The following is a 21,767-nucleotide window of genomic DNA, read 5'->3' on the forward strand; positions in this document are numbered from 1 at the left end:
TGTGTTTTAAATCAAAATAGCAGTTCACACCCCACATACCCATGCTTTGGGAAACAGCAGACTGCATATAAATGGAGGTCCTATAAGTCTGTGTTTCCTGGCATTGTGGGAGATGTCTGAAGTGTGTGGAAGTACACACACATGATGACTGCATGTTGGTGAAATTGCCAAACAGCACATTCCTCAGACCACATTGCCATCATTAAGTGAAACATGCCACATACAATAAGTTAAAGGGATTTTATAAATAATTCAAATGAAATACAGTAAAAATTTGAAACTTTACTGAACGTTCATTTACCTGATTAAAATGATTTCTTGCAGTCTCCAATTCTGTATCTACTGTACAAACAGAGATTTCAGCTTGCTTTCTCGCTTGATCCTCTTTTTTAAATTCTGTTTCTTTTTCTTTTAATGAGTTCTTATTTTTTTCATGTAACATATCATCATTTTTTCTCTTCACCTCATCTTCTTTTAAGGTATATCTGAAGTTAATATGGGTGCCTTTTAATTGATTTTTGCCAAAAACCAAAAATATCTTTTTATGTTCTGGCTCTTTGTATGCTGATTTAGTATCTTAATAAAAATTCTATGTTCTCTGAAGCTTTTATAGTTTAACATTTTAAATTTCTCCTTTAATCTTGTGTAAAACATACATAATTGAAAGTCAATAATAAAAAATTGTTTTGTTATTTGATAAGTTTCTATTACTAGCTAATCTTTTAGATACCACAGAAAAGGAATTTAGAAATGATTTGGTAAATTGACAAGTTTAAGGTAATTTTTTTTGCACAATCATAGGTCCTCCCCAGTTAAAAAGATAATTTCATGTCAAATAAGTTTTAAAGACATTGTTTATATACAAACTTATGAATTCAGTAGTAATATCATTTATCTTCATAAAATATGTCAAGTATACCTATAATTGGCTTACAGTGTAACAGCATATTGAGACATTCTTTTTTTCAATATGTGTCTTTTGGGGCTGGGGCTGTAGCACAGTGGTAGAGTGTTTGCCTAGCATGGGTAAGGTGCTGGGTTTGATCCTTAGCACCACATATAAATAAAATAAAGATATAAAAAATATGTATCTTTTGTATTACTATGACCCCGAACTGGGATAAATAATCTCTTACCTGTTATTATACTTTTTATGTTTCTTTTATGGTAACACTCTCAACTTACCTTTTTGATCATTATGTATTTTACAAAAAACTCAAAATCCATTTTTGAACAAGATGGGACCTAATATTTAATCCAATAATGAAGAGTAATGTTCTTCAACAGATGAATGGATAAAAAAAATATGTGTGTGTGTGCACACACACAATGGAATATAAGACATAACAAAAATAAATTTATGTCAACATATAGTCTACTGTCATATATACCTTAAAAACACAAAAAGTATATGTCCTTTCAATATAGAAATATGAACAAAATTTATGAATGAGAATGAATTTGAATAAAAAATAATCTGTTTTCATTTCATTTTTTAATGAATGTTAATATTAGAAGTGTAGCCGAGTGTCTAGCTCAGCACTAGCACATCACACTAGTAACACAAAACCCTGAGTTTGATCCCCCAAATCAGCCTAAAAACTATAAATGTATAATAACATGTTTCAGGGCAGTGAAAAATGCCTCACTGGTGGAAAACAAACTTTCTTGAGAGAAATTTAAAAATCCTGTAATCTTTTTAAAGTTTCCCAACTTTAACCAAATAACTCTATATTGAAATTGTTTTCAAAAGTAAACAGAAATATAGAAAGTTATTTTTTTTCTTTTCTTCTCATCCCCAACTTTGGTACCAGGGATTGAACCCACAGAAGCTAAATCCCTTAGCTACATCCCAAGGTCTTTTTCTTTTTTTCTTTTTTGGAGACAGGGTCTCATTAATTTGCTTAGGACATTGCTGCTATGTTGATGAGGATTATTTTGAACTTTTGATCCTCCTATCTTTGTCTCCCAAGCTGCTGGAATTATAGGCACATGCCATGGTATCTGAGTAGGAAATGATTTTTTTTATAAATGATATTTCTTGAAATATTAATTGTAATAAAAAGTTAAAAATATAAACAAATAACAATCCCAAATTATGCTTGTTAAATAAATAGATTACTAGCAGATGGGGTTCCATAGAGCCATTAAAATTGTGATGGGGAAAAATATGAACTTAGTTTTTAGAAGTAATCACATTTAATAATATGCTATCATATTTGTAAGAATTTTATAATTTATTCATGTTTTCTCCTTTGCAAAGTGCTAATAGATGAGGAAGTAGTTAAAAAAATTGTCCTTCTTATTTTACTGGATTAAAGGAAAAGATTCCACTCCTTCTTTCAATCTAGGATATAATACCTCAAATTGTGGAGTTGTTGTTTCAATTCTATATTTTCTTGCTTAAACTCTGATACCCTCTTTTTTAGCTCATGAATCTCATTTTCCAGTTGTGCATTTTTTTTAACATGTAGTGAACACTGTGTGCAGTGACTTTTTTTGCTTTTTATTATTCTTTGAAGTGATAGAACTGCTTTCTGGGTTTTCGACAGGCTAACAGAATCTGTCAGAAAAAAAGAAGATAGAAATAAAATATGTTACTAATTTAAATATATGAATGCTGTATATTTCACATGCATTATTTATACACTAAAGCAATGAGTGCATAAAACACATGACACAATATGCTGAACTCTGAAGATATAGCAGATGAGATTATACCCCTATTGTTCTTTAGCTTAAAGTCTAATGGAGAAGACAGAAACACAAAAAAAAGATCATTATAATTTTAGACAGATGATATTAGAAAAGAGGTTTGTGATCTAATACATAAATCTGATCTATAGAAAAGATTCCCTGAGGAAAATGAAAATACATTGAGAAATGAACAGAAAGCAGGTAGAATGTGAAGAACATTATTCTTTCCAACATAAAAATTCAAGTTTTCCAACTCCCCTGTGGTCTATACTTGTCTTGTACAGAAACTAAGAGGGACACTCCCACTATAACCTGCTGCTGGATTTTGGTCTTGAGAGAGACAACTCTTTATCTTTCTTGCTTTTTCTTTATTCCCTGTTTACTAGGTTCATTTCTCCCAGTATTAGAATATATCAGCACTCATGTTATAAATCAATATTCTATCCAAAGAACTGTGTAGAATATGTTGTTCTTACCGTGGACATGTCCATCTTCTTTCTCTTTTGCTTTATGATGTTTCTCTCCAGATGAGTGAGAAACACACATCTGTGGATGATCCTCAGAAAATACCTGCAAAATAAAGGACCCCAAAATGAGCTGCATGAAGACTTCACTATCACTCTTTTAGACAACACCCAAATTTTGGTCTTGAAAGCAGCTAACTAACATGTAGATAACTACAGACTGAGCAGTCACACTTTCCATAGGGTGTCTTAGCATTGTGTTCCAGATGAAGCTGAACACTTATCTTCCAATGGCTCCTGATTTGGTAAAAGCAGGGTGGATGTCATAGAAAAGGCATTCCTTGACAACATGCTAACAAAGGTGTATACACCCCAAAAGACGGGAGGAATGATATTCATTGTAACTCATCCGACTTTGCATTCACCATCAAATGTGAGAAGGCTTTCAAGTCTTATTTTAAAGAATTTTGAGGAGTATGTTTCATATTAAATAGGATCACACTGTTTAAACAATAAACTAACAAAGTTTTTGTTTGAAAATATGAGACTTAGGTGTTCAGTTGGGGATTTGACACTGAGATATGGCCCCTGCCCAGGATACACCCCAAAGGGAAAGCTGTAAACCCAAGGACCTACATATGCCAGCCAAATAAAATAAATCTAGATGTGTGCTAAATCTCACACCAGGAATGTTGGCAATGTGAGAAAAAAGATAAGACAGCATCTCTAAATTCCATCATTCCCCCATTAATGCACACAAATACATTTCTTTAATATACTAAGACATTTTGATAAAATTATTCAACATATTGACTGAATTTTCGGCAAGGATGAGAAACAAAATGAAAAGGTCACCACAGAAAAATTGTTTAATACATGTAAGAAGACAGAAATTGGGTCAACATACTTTATACACAACCAGAGATATAAAAAATTGTGCTATATATGTGTAATAAGAATTATAATGCATTCTCCTGTCATTTATTTTTTTAAAAAATCAATAAAAAATAAAGAAATAACAAATAAACATTAACCAGGATGTAAAGTTTATATATATATATATATATATATATATATATATATATATATATATATATATCAACTTGTAGCAAATAACTACTGATTTTCACTAGAATTTTGAGCCTTTGACAACATCACCCTTTCACATGAATGCAGTCAGTGACCATTACCATTCATAACCCAGGTGGTTATTCGTCAGTCTCAAATTTAGTCTCAACTTTATTTTTCAAAATGTTTATGCAAGTGGAAGCACAAGCAACATTTAGAATTGTTTTGCCTCCATTACATAGTAAATTTAGCTATAAGTTGACAGGACTACTAATGCTATTTTCAGATTCTAACCAGTTCAGAGTGGTTTTAGATGTAATTAGCAATATATAATGCCTGGATTCCAAAAGACTATTTAAAAGGTATTTTCATTTGGCCTCCTTTACTTTCCTCAAGAAAGAAAAACAAGAGAAAACAGGAAGAAATGCTTTATATGTTGACATACCTGAGACTGGGTACATTGAGCGTCATCAAAACTTTTGTGCTCTTCCTCTGAAGTCATGTCAAAATGGGTCTCTGCTGATAAATGAATACATTTACTCACATTCCTTAGAACTGCATTAGAAAGAGTGAATATCAATACAAATAGAAAAGGGTAATTGTAACACCAAAACAACTTAATATTCCCAAATATGATTTCCAATTAAGTTTAATATTTGGTGAATAATTACTGGTTTCAACTTTCCACAGTTTTTCTTTTTTCTTTTTCTTTTTTTTTTCCTTAGGAGTGGACCCACAAACTTATGCATTCTTGTCAAATACTCTACCACTTAGTTCTATCCCATGGCCACTTTAATTGGCAACTGGAGTCCTCTGAGTGTACTGAATACAGCCATCCTTCAAGGCTTGGACTTCCAAGTAGTTGTGAATAAAGATGTACCCATTTGCACTCAACAAACATTGAGTTCTCAGGGAGTATTTTTTCTTGATCCAAATCCTCAACACACATCTTATAGAGACATGACAGGATACAAGGTTCAGTGCAAACCATATTGCCAAGATTTGTCTACTCAAGATCAATGAAATTTGCTCAGAAACAAGCTTGAAAATACACATGGAAAGAAGGGCTGATTCTGGGAAAATGTTAGTATAGAGTAAGCTGCATTCTAAGCTGCACTATTGCATGGAGACCAAAGAGTTGGTGAAGAGCTTCTCAGCAAAGTGAGTGAAAGAGGGATTTTATTCAAATCCCTAAAATTTCTGAACACTGAAAAGGTCCAGAGATTCAGTAATCTGTGTACCATAAACAAAAAAAGCCTACAACCTGCATGCAAATATCAGTGCAGATCTGCCTCAGACAAAGGGGGAGAGAGAAGAGGAAGATGTATTCTAAGTTGTACCATGATGTGCCCTGCTAAGGAGAAACCTGAGATCAAAAATATTGCTTAAACTGATCTGACCAAAAGGTGCACTATGCACTGGTGCTTAAAAAGCATGCTCTTCTCTCAATGGGTGATGGGAGTGCTGAAGCCATAGCCATCTTCGGAAAGAGTGCAACAGTGGTTTCTTTGATTCAGTTCCTCTAAACAACACACACACACACACACACACACACGCACATGAGGATCCTGGAAGTGCCTATCAAGGGACCTAGGTTGTGCCTGATGGAAGGTAGAAAAAACTGGTGCAGGCTAGACTATACCCATGTGACTCCGGTGAGAAGGGCAAAGAGGAACCTATGTGTCTGGAAGCTAATGTGACCAGCTGAAGTGTCAGAGAAAATGACCTAAGAAGGCAGAGAAAATGTGCCCCCAGGGATGGTGTTTTTTCTGGCTACTCACCCCTCAAAAAGACAGGTGAGAGGTGAGTAGCCAGAGAGCAGGAGATGGTGAGAGCATGAAATGCTGTAGGCCCACACAGAGAAAAGTATGAAATAGGTCAGGATTTGTCTCAGAATAAAGGGATAGGTAAGGCCTAATGCTAGAGGACAGTTGAGGCAGAGGAAAGGTATAAAGATACAGAATGAGGCTTGGCTCATGTCAGGAAATATTTCTAAGAAATTTCAGAAGGTTGACCTTTCACATTCTAAAGAGATGCTTATGGTGACATTTGCATGGTAGCTAGTTCACGCCAAAGGCTGGAAATAGGGAGAATGTAATAGTATGATATGTAGGGGAAAAAATTCAGAATTGAGGGGATATTCCCAGAAACACAGAGGAGAGATCTTTTTCTGTGACTACTGATGACATTGTGAGGAAAATCCTCCCACCTCTTTGGGAAAACCACCTTACATGTGAGAACACTGGTAGCATTTCAAGTGTTTTAACATTGTGTTCCCTGGAGTGTTGTAATGTAAAACTTACCCAATTTGACTGTCTTTTCTTTCACCTTGCCTGATCCTTTCCGTGGAAGGGCCTCTTTTATTGTGATGGGATCGGTGCGCTTAGAAAGAAGGTAGTACATAAAGAGTGTATTTTTCATTGACTACAAAGTTAATAATTTAGAATAAATATAGAAATTTAATTACCTTTCTGAAATCAGATGAATCCCTAGAGGCTGAAAAACAAAAGGGGTATATAATCAAGCAAAGTTGAAGAGGACAAAACAACTCATACATTACAGATGCCTCCACATACATCTGAGGTCCATGGTTCAGCTGTGCTAAAAATTATGCTATCTCCTGGGTTTCTGTGCTGGCTGGTTTGGCTGACAACAATCATGTGACTAAAATCTGCCAAAGGAATTTTGTGAATAGGTTTTGTGAAACATGCTGTTAATTTCACAAACCTGAGATTATTTGTCCAATGACCATAAATAAAACAGACAAGGAAACATATACCAATGCAAAGATACAGATTGATGGAGAATCCAACAATCCTCTAGTGGAGAAGCAAAGAAGGTTCCTAAGAGATTCAATGGCAAAGGTGAAGTCAAAACAAAAACAAGCCATAGAACCTATCTTACTGAAATACTATTGAAAAGATTTAATCTTTATAATTTTAAGTATGTATATATTTACTGCATTTGTCCTTTCATTTTTGTTTAGTAAGGCCAAAGCTGTGTTCAGATCCCAGGGAAATGTTAGGTTCATTTCTCAACAAAGATATCTGAAGGAGTCAGTTGAAATACATATTTTGACACTGAAAGCTATGACACCTATTGTTTGTTTCTTATATTCAGGTGGGATGCTGGTTCCTCTTGTGCATCCTCTATTCCTGTATTCTCTGGTTTAAACAGATTAGATTTCCATGATCCCCTTGTGTGAGAACAGATAGTTTCCACATCTAAGAAATAAGGTTTAATTGGTTTCAACTTTTGAGACATAAAAATTTAAAGGGAAAGCTGAAATGGAAGAGCACAGCTTTATCTGATAACAATAATATATTATTACACACACAAACACACGCATATATGACAAAGATTTTGGGTATTCAAAGAGTAAACTGTATAAAGAGTTCTGTTTACAAATGAGTTTGGTTTGGTGTGACTTGCCAGTGTTTTAAGGGTATTCATAAAAGGCCAGGCCTATCAAAAAATTATAATTAGCTTTTGAAGGATGAGGATGTAGCTCAGTAATGAAGTGAATTTCTAGAATGCCCATGATCAAAATTTTATTTTCAGGCAAATAGGAAAGAAATACAGAAAGTAATTATGTAAGGAAAAAAGACAGAGAGGGAGGGAAGGGAGTAGAAAGGAAAGAAGGAAGGAAGGAAGGAAGGAAGGAAGGAAGAGAGGAAGGAAGGAAGAGAGGAAAGAAGAGAAAGAGCAGAGCTGTCATTAAAAACCACGAATGATTCTGAAATGTAATTTTGCTCCTCAGAATGACTCAATTTAAACCACAGCAAGCAGTATGTCTGATAGGTATGGAGAAAAGATGGTCATGGCTGGAATCTTTCCCCAACTTACAAGCCCCTCATGATTCAAATGATGGACAAGTTACAATCTCTCACATATTGTGAAAGATAGATATACTGATAGCCCCTGAATTGCATGCTCTCAGTTTCCCCATCATTCCCTCCAAGATTACCCAGCTAACTTATTTTGTTTCTTCCACATTTCTCCTTCCCAGGAACTTTTCAAAAGCAACATCTTGATCTCTGGTCTTGATTCTTTATATTTTCCATTTTGTCTATGAATTATCCCCACTCTTTCTTTTTCTTTTCTTTTTTAGTTGTAGATGGACACAATGTCTTCATTTTATTTATTTATTTATTTATTTATTTATATGTGTTGCTGAGGATAGAACCCAGTGCCTCACGCATGCAAGGCAAGCACTCTACCACTGAGCTACAACCCCAGTCCACCACTCTTTCTTAATTCCCAATTTAAGGATTAGACCTAAGAAATATAAATTCTATACTTCAAGTTCTTATCACTTGCCAAGAGACAAGATCAGAATAAAAACTAGATGTATGCAATAACTTTATTACATTTGATGTTCCAGTGGCTCTGCATTTAGTTTTGCTAAAAGGAAATCCTTTCCTGACCTCTTTACATGGTGGCCGGCAGATAGTGATCATTGGAATCACCTTACATGGAAGAAAACATAGATGTGCAGGCCAGGTAAGTCAGAGTATGCATTTTGAGTATGGATCCCCACAGATGATCTATTAGAGTCTGAGAGTCTGGGTCTGCACTTAGTCTGCTTCTCATTTCCCTGCCTTCAAATGCCTTACAATAATAGAGCCAGTTTTCCACCCAATCATGTTCCCAAACCTGAACGATGAGAAGTCCTTTCTCCTTCATTTACTCACTGTATTCTCTCTGCTTTTCTCAGTGTCTATTCTCCCTTCTCCTTTCCAAATTGTCCAAAGAATATTTTAAAAAACTATGAATTTAGGTATCAGTCCATAACATTTTGTACATTTGTCCACTTCCCATACTTCTGTGTCTGCCATCTGTGCTTCATCCCAGGTAGTGCCAATAATGTCTATGATATAGGTATTTTTATTTTTTATTTGTTTTAATTACAATATTGTTTTATATAAATTTATGACCAGACACATGGATTTTTGAACATTTCACCTAAAAAGAAAAAAACTTTCTTTTTTCATGATCAGTTCTTCACGTGTCAATTCCTTTCTAATGACAACTCAGAAATGAGAAAAAATATTCACACCTTGAGTCATTTGCACAACTGGAAACTCCCATTTTCCTTCCACATTTTGAACAGGTGGTCTTTTTATTCTGGTATGTGACTGAAATTTATCAGCCTTCATGGCTTCTTTTTCCTTCATTTACTCGCTGCACTCACTCTCTCTGCCTTTCCCAGTGTGTATTCACCCTTATCCTCTCTACTTCACAATTTCCAACTTCCCCTATGATCTATGCATGTCTTGTATAGAAACTAAAAGGGACACTCCACTATAACCTGCTGCTGGACATTGGTCTTAAGAGAGACAACTCATTATCTTTCTCACTTTTCATTATTACCTGTTTACTAGGTTCATTTTTCCAAGTATTAGAATAAATCAGCACTCATGTTAGAAATCAATATTCTGTCCAAAGAACTGTGTAGAGTATGTAGTTCTTACCATGGACATGTCCATCTGCTTTCTCTTTTGCTATATAATGTTTCTCTCCAGATGAGTGAGAAATGCACATCTGTGGACCACCCTCAGAAAATACCTGCAAAATAAAGGACCCCAATGAGCTGCATGAAAACTTCAATATCACTCTTTTAGACATCACCCAAATTTTGGTCTTGAAAGCAGTTAACTAAAATGTAGATAAGTACAGTCATATTTTCCACAGGGCAACCTAGAATTTGTGCTTCAGATGAAGCTGAACTCTTGTCTTCCAATGGCTCCTGATTTGGTAAAAGCAGGATGGATATCATAGAAAAGGTATTCCCTGAAAATTTAATAACATAAATGCATGTATTCTAAGAGTGTAAACAACCATATATCACAACCCCACAAGATGAGAATGCATTAAATACTTAATTAAACATTCTTGAGAAATATAATTAATATTATGTTGCATTACATGTTTTAAATAACAGACTTATGAGACTCAGTGTGATAAGAGATTTGGAATTATGTGATGTTGAGCAGAAATAAGACTTTATTGGACTTGCCTCATTTTGGTCATCACAGTCTCACAGGATCTAAAGAGCTTATAGTAAGTGTTTCACTGAGAGAAAATCCAGTTTAATAAAATGACAAAGTAGGGTGAAGAAATGTTTCTATCATACTGTTAGAAAGCAACACACAGGATCTGGGAAGAGTAAACAACATGTTCCTCTGAGAGAGAACTAAAAAGTACACCAATGAAGAGAAAAATGACAGCACAAAAATGTACAGCACTTCCTGACTATTTTTCAGAGCTTGAGTCATATTGGCTCCTGTGTGCATTCTGCATAAAAAAACAGCAGCTATGGAAAAAAGAAAACCTGGAGAGGCACCGTAGGGAGCCTCAGACCAAATGAAACCTAGAATTTTGGCTTTTAGAATAGTAAATGAATTCAAGGATTTCACCAGCCATCCATGGGCTGGGTGTGTGAGCTATGCACATTTGAGTGTATGAGAAAAACTGGTCTGAAATTGCTGTCTGATTAGGATCTGCATGTATGTGTGTCTTTTCACTCTGCCTGTGATACCCACAGAGCACCTGAGATGGATGTGATTTTCCATGTTTATATGTAACTAAAACTGAGCCACTGGGAAGGACCATCTTTTACCATAAATGTACTCAATGACCATCACCACTATATATGTTCATTAATTAAAATGGTTATTGGCAAAACCAACCACTAATTTTAACTTCTTCATCATTTTCAGGGGTTAAAAAAATAGAAACCCAAATAATATTCAGAAAAAATTCTGCCCGAATCACAAGGATAATATTTATCTACATGTTATCCTGAATTTTAATGCTATTTTCAGATTCATAACCAGTTAAATTCTATTAGGTTTCAATATTAAATTATCATATTTAGATTTCAAACCACTGTTATGAAAGGTAATCAAATTTGCCCATATTGACTTTCTTAAAACAAGGAATACAGTAAGAAATCAGAAGTTTTAAAAAATATATCTGAGTGAACACACCTGTGGCTGCTTATTTTTGGTGTCATCAAGACCTTCCTCCTCTTCTTCAGATGATGAGAACCAAAATGGTTCAGCTGAAAAATGTATGTAGATTTACGTAAACAACTTAGAACATTTAGAGAGAATGATAGTCTGCCAAAAATAAAAAGTAATAATAAGCTTGAATTTTAGGTGCTATTACCTCTTTAACTGTTTATTGGTGGGGTATACTTGTGTGTACTCAGTGATTTAACCCTAGAACATTGCAACATTGGCAAGAGCTCTGCCAGAGTTGTATATTTGTTTATTTTTGGAAACTGGGTCTCTCTAAAGTGTTTGTTTTGGCCTGAGACTTGCCATGCTCTTGTCTCAGTCTCCCAATAGCTGTGTTTAGAGGTGATCCACTGTACCCAGCAGAGAATTTTTTTCAGGGAATGTTTTTAGTGGTATAAAACTTCAACAGTCTACCTGAGGAGACACTATGTATCACCAGGTTTAAGAAACAAGAATATCTCAAAGGTATATCCACTCAAGATGAATGAAAATTTGCCAGAATTAAATTTTAAAAACATTATAGAAATGTGGGGATACACACAATTTGGTATTCTCTTCCCCATAACAGTAACTTTTAAAAACAACTATTCATCAGTAGTCATTTCCACAGTGACTTAGACTCTACTGTTATCAATGAACATCTTGCATATGCAATGTTTTTCTACATTACTCTAAAAATGTGTTCTTCTGTAAGACTTAATCTGTTAAGTCCTGCATGATTATCAATCTCCTTGTCATAAACTGCTTTTTACCCCCTTGAGGTATCTCAGCATTTCAGCCACTGTTCAACTGGATATCTACCAGTTGACTTCTAAATTACTCCTTCCCCTGTCTAGCCCTTTGGCTCCTGAACTTGAGAAGACCTCTTTTATATCACCTTAGCATCAACAGTTTATTTGAACTGAGAATTATTATGTTCCCTATGAGAATAGAGTAAAAAGGTGCCAGGAATAATGGCTTTCCTAGAGCTAGGATTCAGCAGAGACTAAAGGAATGAGGTTACCAGTAAGAGGCAGAAAATGGGGAAAGCTTAAAAGGCTGTAGATAGACACAGACTGAAGCATTAAATGGGTCAGTATTTGTCTGAAAATATAGGGATTGGTGAGGAGCCATCAAGATGACAGTAAAATTAAGGGAAAGGAAAAAGTGTTAGGCTGAACGCATGAAAGATTTCTGGGTAATTTTAAAAGCTGGCCTTTTATCTTCTAGAGAGGTTCATAGTCACATTTGTGTTGTAGCTAGATGGCTCCAAATGCTGAAGATAGGATGAGTGTGGAGAGCATATGCATGAGCAGAAATGAATAAGAAGGTGGCAGGAATGCCAAATAGAGAGAAGCAGGCCAGAATGGAAAAAAATGTTCCATGAAAAATAGAGGATATATCATTTTCTGGGACCAGTGTAGAAAGAAGTTCCATTAAGTAATAAAGGACAAAGCTGGGTCTCTGGAATAAGAGGCTCTGTACTGTTACACAAGATTTCAAATGACATGTAGAATAAAACACACCAACTGTTTAAGTTCTTTGGGTTTACCATGTAATATTTGAATTTCTCATTTTTGTATGTTAAGGGACTCATTTTAGTGCTTGGGGGTCAATTTCCTGAATCTTGGATTTACCCAACCTTCCAATGAATAAGAGAAAAAGCTTTGTGGCAGAGCCATTGCTTAGCATGCCAAAGTATCGGTGTTCAGTCCCCACCATTGAAAAGTAAACTAAAAACAAAAGCAAACAAAAAAAAAGAAAGAAAAGCATGAAGAGGGAATATATAAAGTGGTTTGTGTAAGTATTTTTGAATTTACAACTCTGGGTCAATAAAAATCATAAAAGAGTAATTTCCTAAAAATACTCTATTAGTTTTATAGAAAATGAATAATATAAAGAATACACAATAATACTTTGTATGGTTTAATACAGAGATAATCACAACTGATGAAGGAATAGAATCCACAGCTGCATAAAGTACAACACGGGTTCAATGTAATTATTCAATAAAGTGGGTTTATATTAGAATTGAGATTAAATTTTAATTGGGTCTTGTTTCACACACTATACTTAATCTCTGGGTTCAGACACATATTTTTATGTTCATCTCCCAAGATTTGGAAATTATTGGCAGCTATGCAATAAGTTTTTATAAAATTTTGGAGGAAAATAGAGCCTCATAATTCACCTAACAGGTATAAGAATTCCGGGAAATTTAATTTTAAAAATGTCTGAGATAAAGATTTTTTTAGAAATCATTTTGTTGTGATTTTAAAGATATAATTTTAAACTTGTATGCCAATATAGACACTGGAATGTGTATGTATGTGTGTATGTATGTATATGTGTATATATATATATATATATATATTTTTACCTGATTTGCATAACCTTTCTTCTGTTGTCCCCACTGTATTCTTTTGAAGAAAATACCTCCTGTCTAAGATAGGCTGTATGGGTTTGGAAAGTAGATATTAAATACGTGTTGTACATTTTATACTATACACAGTTAATAATTCAAGATAAACATAGAAGTTTATAATTACCTTCACAACAGGATGTGTGAAATTCTGAAGTACTGAAAAGCAAAAGGGATACACAATCCACAAAACATGAATATAACAAAATCACCCACACCTTCCTGCTGAATTGACATGGAGTCAAGTTCCATGGGTTAGCTTTGATAAATAATATTTTAACATTTGGACTTCTGTGTTTGCTGGTTTTTGTTGAGTACAGCAGCATGATTCAAATATATTGAAGAAAAACATCCAATATTAGTTTAATTAAGCATAGAGTTAAGTTTTCAAAAGTGAGATTACATTTCCAATTACCACAAATATAATAGGGAATGCACACATACTAAGTAAAGGTGCGGATTGATTGAGGGAATGGGGATATCTAATCAGAGGAGCAAAGGAGAAACTTTGGGGCATAAATATATAAAATAAAGAAAATAATTTAACAGCAGGTGTGTTTAATGTAGCCTATCACAATCATTTCATTAACTTTATTACAGGTATGTATCCTGTTCCTCCATTTGTCCTACAATATACTAAGTCCAAAGTTGTGATAACCGTCAAGTGGAAAGTATAATTCACTTGCATTGAGGAAAGTTCTGAGAAATGATCAGCTTTGGTATACACTTATTAAAATAATCATTTTTCCATACCCATGGAGGACAGTGGTGTATCTTCTTTTAATATATCCTCTGGTCTGACCCACTCAAAGTTTCTTGATTCATTCATTTGAGAAGACATAGGAACTGTATCTAATAAATAATTTTTAATAAGCATAAAATATTAATATATGGTAATCCAAAGGGGAAAAGTGAATTGAAATGCAAAAGAATTATCAGACATGAATAACCTTTTATATTTCAAATTCATTAGCATATATACAAAAAATAACAGCTTTGGTATTCAACAAATTAACCTAAAGAGTCTGCTGTTTACAAAATGAGCCTTGTTTGATATAACTTCTTAGACTTTCAAAGATTTTCATAAAATATCTGTCATATCAGAATACTAGCTATTTAGAGAAAAGGACTTGGCAGAGTAATTGAGTGCATTCCTAGCATGCCCAAAGCCATGGTTTCATTAAAGAAAAAAACTAATTGTCTTTTAAAATGCCCCATGTTTCTTAAATGCTATGTTTCTGATCTCAAATACTGATATCAATACATCCCTATACTTGGTAGTTATGGCGCAAAGGAATTAAAGTGGCTGGTTGCCCCAATTCTAACAGTTTCCCCTGCTTAAAACCATCTCTGGACCAGTAATTCTCACTTTTGTTTGAAGGCAAACATAGTGAAACCAGCTGAAATGCATTACCTCAGTCTCCTTATTATTACCTTCAAAATTACCTAGCTAATTTTATTCCCTCCTCACTACCCCTCCCTTTGATTTTCAAAAGCTATCTCTAGACCTATAGTCTTGATTCTTTTTGTTGTTGTTGTTTAGATTATTCCCACTACTTTTTCTTCCCAATGCAGTAACTGTATCTTAAAAATACAATTTCTAGGAGCTGGGTTTTGGCTCAGTCTTAGGGTGCTTGTCTAACACATGTGAAGTACTGGGTTTGATCCTCAGCACTATATAAAATAAATAATATAAAGGTATTGTGTCAATTTACAACTTAAAAAATCTTTAAAAAATACAATTTGGGGGCTTGGGTTATGGCTCAGCGGTAGAGTGCTTGCCTTGCATGTGCAAGGCTCTGGGTTCGATCCTCAGTACCACAATAAAAATAAATAAATAAATAAATAAATAAAGTTATTGTGTACAGCTACAAAAAATATTTTAAAAAATACGATTTCTATGTTTCATCCATTTGTTCTTTCCCTTTGCCAACAGACATAATCAAAAACAAAGCAAGATTTATGCTCTAATTTAATATAGTTATGCCATGAACTAAGACACAATGGCTCTTAATTTAGATTTTCTAAAGGGCAATTCATTCAACTGCTCTTGCAAATCAGAATGTAGTCTATGGATCAAGGAGCATTGGAAGCATCTTTGAATGTATTCAGGATGTAGAACCAAAGACCTGCTGAGTCAGAACATACATTTTGTACATGGTCCCCAACATATGATTCAATAAAATTTGAGAGTTCTTATGCATGCTTAATCTTCTACCAATTCCTCTAACTTAACATGCCTATTTGATGTTTCTTTTTGCTTTGTTATTTTGTTATTGGTACTGGGGATTGAACCCATGGGTGTCTAACTACTGAGCAACATCCACATCCCTTTTTATATTTTATTTAGAGAAAGGGTTTTGCTGAATATCTGAGGACCTCATTCAGTTACTGAGCTGGCTTTAAAATAAAAATTATTTCTCCGTCTTCAGCCTCCAGAGCCACTGGGAATATAGGCATGCACCATGTGCCTGGCCATTTATTTCACCTATTTAAAATTCTCCCTATTTTGTACTCTAATTTGTAGATGTATTAGAAGTCATAATCTTTCCAAGGAATGTTTGATCAGGCCATCATCAATGTGCATCTGCTTATTTTTTCTTTTTCTTTCTTTTTTTTTTTGGTTGTTGTTGTCTATAGTCTTTTCTCATTCTTCATTTCCGAATTCTTCTCTCCCCTTTCTTGTGTCCCAAATTTCCTCTAATTTCAGCAGGTCTGGACCTAATAACTCAGCTCCTCTAGGACCACTCCAACTTACCCTGTGGTTGCAACTTGATAAGATACACTATTTCAACTCCCATACTATTTATTATTTTCATTTCTTCCACTATTAAATCATACTAGTGCTCATGTTTTAAATATGCATTATATCCAATGATTTTATAATGACTGGTTCTTACCTTCTGTATGTCCATTTATACCATCTTTTTCTCTTTGATGTGCATCACCAAATGAATGACCAATACTATTCTGAGGAAGAATCTGAGAGATAGTTAAGCAACTAATGAATTATTTGAAGATTGCCTAATCAGTATTCTAAGGAGACACCTAATTTTCCAGATTTGAAATAAATTAGATTAAAAAACTAGAGAAGTACACATTAAAAATTGAAATATTTTATATCACAGTGTTATATATACTCTGCAAATCAGCCAAATATTATATTCATTTGTCTACTAACTCTATAAAACCAGGATAGAAGGACAATAGAGAACTATCAACACAAGGGCTAGGGTTGTGGATCATATATATATGAGATAATGGGGTTCATTGTAACTTATACAGAAATGCATATAACATATTTAGACAAATCTTACTGCCCAGTACATTTTCTATCCCTTCCGATATCCCTCCACTAATCCACCAAAAGCAGTTGTATGAGGACAGTTTATACTAAGGGCTACCTCCATTTGAAAATCTAAGATATTTCAATTTAGAAACCTCATAATGTATCCCAAGGTCTAAGAAAAACGTCAGTAAATGAATTCTAAAACCAATACAAAAAAAGAATTAATTAAAGTCAGAGCCAAAATGATAAAATAGATAATTTTTTAAAAACATAGTAATAATGAAACAAATAGTTTGTTTTTAAAATGGTAAATAAAATTGATAAACCCTTCGCCAAGGGAACTAAAAGAAAAAAGAAGATACAGATGAATAAAGCTAGAAACAAAAAGTGAAATATTAAAACAGATACCACTGAAATCCAGAAGATCTCTAGAGACTATTAGAAAACTTATATTTCAATGAATGGGAAAAATTTAGACTATTTTAAAGAATAAAATTGAAAGATAAATAAACCTAAGTGATATTAATGAAATATGTCATAAAATGTTGAATCAAACAGATAGAGAAAACCATAGCTCAATAACAAGCAATTAGGTTGAAGCAATAATAAAAAGCCTTATGGACCAGAGGTTCAGAGGTGAATACATGGCTAAATTTTATCAGATATTTAAAGAAGAACTGATATTAATCCCCCATTACATTTAAGAGCAAAGGAAAGATGCTTCCAAAGCAATTCTGCAAAGTATTACCCTGACTGGAAAAGTGAATATTGGACAGAACAAGAAAAAACTAGATATCAATATCCTTGAGGAACATAGTATAAAAATTCTCATAAAATCTTTGCAAACCACATTCAACAACACATTACAAAATAGCATACATATCAGGCATAGTGGTGTAGGTCTATACTCTCAGAAAAGCATCAGGTTGTTTGAGGAACACTGTAATTTCAAAGCCAGCCTGGGAAATTTAGTGAGACCTGTTATCAAAGTGAACAATAAAAGGTCCTGGGGATGTGATTCCTTCGTACCATGCTCCTGGTTTGAGACTCTAGTCACATACAAAAAAAAAAAAAAAAACCCATAAAAGCTGATTTTGATCCAGGATGATTCAATACATGCAAATCAATAAAACTAATACATCACACATAGAATCAAGAGCAAAATTACATGATCTTTTAAGAAGCTGCAGGAAAAGCCTTTGACAAATTCAATGGCCCTCATGACAAAGCCCTGAGAGATTACAAATAGGAGAATTTTATTAAAAGATAATAAAGACCAAGTATACCAAATCCAAAGCCAATAGTAAAATGAAGAAGAACATTTTCTCTAAAATCAGGAAATACACAAGGATGTTCATTGCCGCCAATCTCACTAATCACAGTACTTAAAATTTTAGAAAAAGAGAAAGAAATAAAAGGGATTCAAATAAGAAAATTAAAATGTTAAATTATTTCTATATGCAAATGATTTAGTTAGTCCTAATTCTTAGAAGAACATAATATATTATGAAAATTCTACTTTGATGAATGAATTCATCAGAGTAACAGGATATAAAATAAACATATAAAAGTAAACTGTTTGTCTATATACCATAGCAAACCTAGAGAGAATAAAGCAAGAGTAATAGCTCATTCAAATAACTTTAAAAATAGCTAGGAATAACCCTAAACAAGAAAGTGAATGACCTCTTCAAGAAAAATTACACATTGAAGAAAAAAAATAAGAAAACAATAGGAAGTAAAAAGATCTGCTATGTTCATAGAGAAGCAGAATTAATATTCTGAAAATGGGCATAGTACCATAAATGAATTATAGATTCCATGTATTCCCATTCAAATTCAAATGGTATTGTTGCAGAAATGGGGGGAAAATAACTACTTCTAAATTTGTATGGAAGAAAAACAAACAAACAAAGAAATACTTAGACAAAATGATACTGATCATAAGAGAAACAATGGATAAACCACAATGCCCAATTTCAAAATATAAAACAGAGCCATAGTAATAAAAACCATGGTCCTGGTGTAAAGAAAGACCCATAGACCAATGGATAGAAAAGAAGACAGAGAGCAAACCCAGGGGTACAGTCATGTGATACTAGGCAAAGACACCAAAAACATATTTTGGAGAAAAGACAAACAACATTTTAGAAATAGTGTTGGAAAAACTAGATATCCGTATGTAAAAGAAGAAATCTAGATGCCTATTTTCTAACACTGTACAAGAGTTTATTCAGAAAGGACTAAAGACATATGTACCAGACTAGAAGGTTTACAAATACTAGAAGAAAATATATGGAAAACACGTCAGTATGTAGGCAATAACTTCCTGAATAGAGCCCCCTACAGCTCAGAAAATAAGAGCAACAATGGATAAGAGAGGGTGCATCAAACTGAAAAATTCCTGCATAGTAAGTGAAACACAAAAGAGTAAGAAGTGGTAGCCTCCAGAAATGGAGAAAAGCTTTGCCAGCTATTCTTCTGACAGAGGATTAATATCCTAAAAATATTAATGCAAATATCTTAACACCAGAAAAACAAAAACCTTTTCAATAAATGAGCAAATGCACAGCTAGTTCTCAAAATAAGAGATACAAATGGCCAACACTTCAGGGAAAAAAAAAAACCCATAACATCTTTATCAATCGGGAATATGCAAATCAAAACAACATCAAGCTCCCATTTTCCACCATTCAAAAAAGCAATCATCAAGAAGGCAAATAATACTGGGAAGATGAGGAGAAAAATCTCTTACATGTGAATGGCAGGAACATAAATTACTATATCACTATGGAAATTCATATGAAGGCTACTCAAAAACTGAACATAGAACTACTTTATTATTCAAATATACTACTAAGTACTTACTAGAAAATATTAAAGTCAGCTTATTTTAGAGATATACACATGCCCATCTTGCTATGACACTATTAATAATAGGCAAGTTATAGAATCAGGCTAGATGCTAGTTAATAAAAGAATGGATAAAGAAAATGTGGTATATATAAACAAGGAAGATTTCTATGCATAGAGAACAACAAAACTAAGTTAATTTTAGGAAAATGAATAAAACAGGGAAGCATAATGTTAAATAATATAAGCCAGACTCAGGAAACAAGTATCATATATTTCTCTCACATGGAAAACTAGAGGTGGAAATGTTCCACATAAAAATAGATGAATAATAAATTTTATCCATTAGCTCTTCATAACTGAAATAAAATTAAAGTAATTTCAAAACAAAAGATATCGTTTACATTTAACCTTATTTTAGCTTCTCCAGGATATATGCAAATATATTTCCTAACCTGGAATAGTTCATAAAAATAGTAGTGTTTTACAATAAACATTAAAGTAAGTAAATACAGAAACATCTAAAATTTTAAATTTCAAAATTAGACATAGAATTTATATATTTTAAGAAACTATAATGGAAAAACAACAATTCTGAAACTAAAGTATTACCATACAATTATTGAATGTTTCTGCTTCCAGAACTGGTTATTACCTTGCACACACCATTTATTCTTTGATTAGATGAAGAGTAAATTTTTAGAAAATTTCATTACCTTTAGAATTTTTATTGGTTCTTTTCAGTTATACGTCAAAATAGAAGTTATATACTAGAATATAATTATAAAAGCATAGAATATAATTTGTTCTAATTCAGGACCTAGTACTTCCTTCTGTTCTTCTAATCTTTCTGCTATTTACTTATAGTTTTTTTTTTAATTACTGTCACTTTTAGTGGAAAGACTCAAAGTATGGATATGCAAGCCATTTTAATACAAGTATTAAGATACAGATTCTAGATTTCTGGGTTGCCATAATTCCCAATATTACTTTAGTATAAATATGGAGTCACGGAAAGAAATAGAGAATATAGGTCTCCTCAAATGCTATGATACCAAAATATCAAGGGTCCAAGTAAAAAAAGAAAAGTTATGTGCAATGTATATTATATATTCCAAACTAAAGGCACCAGGGAAATTCCACAATTTTATGAAAATTAATTTAGGCATGAGTATTGTAAGTCATGTAAGAATGATTTAGAAACCACAGTAATGAAAACTGATACAAAAAAATCCTTGAATAAATATTATATTTCCTCTACAGTTAGAAAGCTGTTTCTAATGCAATTTTTCTTTCACTATGTATTTCACAGCCCATTGTTACTTCCAGCCCCCATGATCCCCAAGTACTTGAGAGAACAGTGATACAAAAAGCATTTTTTTTAAAAAAATCAACATAATTCTTTAAAATGGATTCTTAGCAAATATTCATACAAAATATAAGAAAAAATATAGCTAAATTTTCAGCATTAACATCTTAAAACACAAAATTCAGAGCAAGAACATGAGGTTTTTTACAAAAGATCACTTTACCTTAATAGGAGCTTCATAGCTGTCCCCAACCATTGCAAACAAGGAATCACCTGAGTGTGATTTTTTGATAGACCTTTAAAGCAAAAATGTATAACAAAAATGGTGAATAGTTTTCTTTTTAAAATAAACTCTGTTTAATTTAAGGTATAACTTATTAAATGGTGTTTCTTGATTGATTAATTAAAATATGACCTCCAATTAAAAAAAATAGCTTGTGTTCACCTCTTTCTGACTCTACTGCTGTGAATCTATAAAATATTCAATATAGATATTAAGGCACTCTTAGTTCCAATTCAGAGCAATAGCCAATACATGAGCAGAAACAGATAATAATTTGTTCTTGCAAATTGCCTGTCTTGAAGGCTGAATTTAAAACCCAATTAATGGCTGACATTTCTTTTTCACCTGAACTGAAACAAACCTCTGGTAACACAAGAC

At 33.3% G+C, this 21,767-nt stretch overlaps 1 protein-coding gene across 3 annotated transcripts in view; it reads right to left on the bottom strand.

The window, feature by feature from the left end:
* The window catches only part of LOC124083066 (ankyrin repeat domain-containing protein 26-like), a 66,102-nt gene that overhangs the window by 26,610 nt on the left and 17,725 nt on the right, over positions 1 to 21,767 (bottom strand). The window contains exons 3-15 of one of the 3 annotated variants that reach the window (XM_046429654.2): positions 21,330 to 21,402; positions 16,556 to 16,637; positions 14,409 to 14,507; positions 13,783 to 13,814; positions 13,614 to 13,686; positions 11,222 to 11,295; positions 9,704 to 9,797; positions 6,697 to 6,725; positions 6,533 to 6,611; positions 4,675 to 4,784; positions 3,174 to 3,267; positions 2,362 to 2,563; positions 302 to 485 (exon numbers count right to left, since the gene is read on the bottom strand). In XM_046429654.2, the coding sequence (XP_046285610.1) occupies positions 302 to 485; positions 2,362 to 2,563; positions 3,174 to 3,267; positions 4,675 to 4,784; positions 6,533 to 6,611; positions 6,697 to 6,725; positions 9,704 to 9,797; positions 11,222 to 11,295; positions 13,614 to 13,686; positions 13,783 to 13,814; positions 14,409 to 14,507; positions 16,556 to 16,637; positions 21,330 to 21,402 (1,225 nt within the window). The remainder of the gene's footprint in view (positions 1 to 301; positions 486 to 2,361; positions 2,564 to 3,173; positions 3,268 to 4,674; positions 4,785 to 6,532; positions 6,612 to 6,696; positions 6,726 to 9,703; positions 9,798 to 11,221; positions 11,296 to 13,613; positions 13,687 to 13,782; positions 13,815 to 14,408; positions 14,508 to 16,555; positions 16,638 to 21,329; positions 21,403 to 21,767) is intronic. The other 2 variants (XM_046429850.2, XM_046429721.2) reach the window with 2 other exon arrangements.

This window comes from Marmota monax, unplaced genomic scaffold (assembly GCF_021218885.2).
Source record: "Marmota monax isolate L192 unplaced genomic scaffold, Marmota_monax_Labrador192_F-V1.1 WCK01_AAM20220418_F8-fsc00035, whole genome shotgun sequence".
Lineage (NCBI taxonomy): Eukaryota > Metazoa > Chordata > Mammalia > Rodentia > Sciuridae > Marmota > Marmota monax.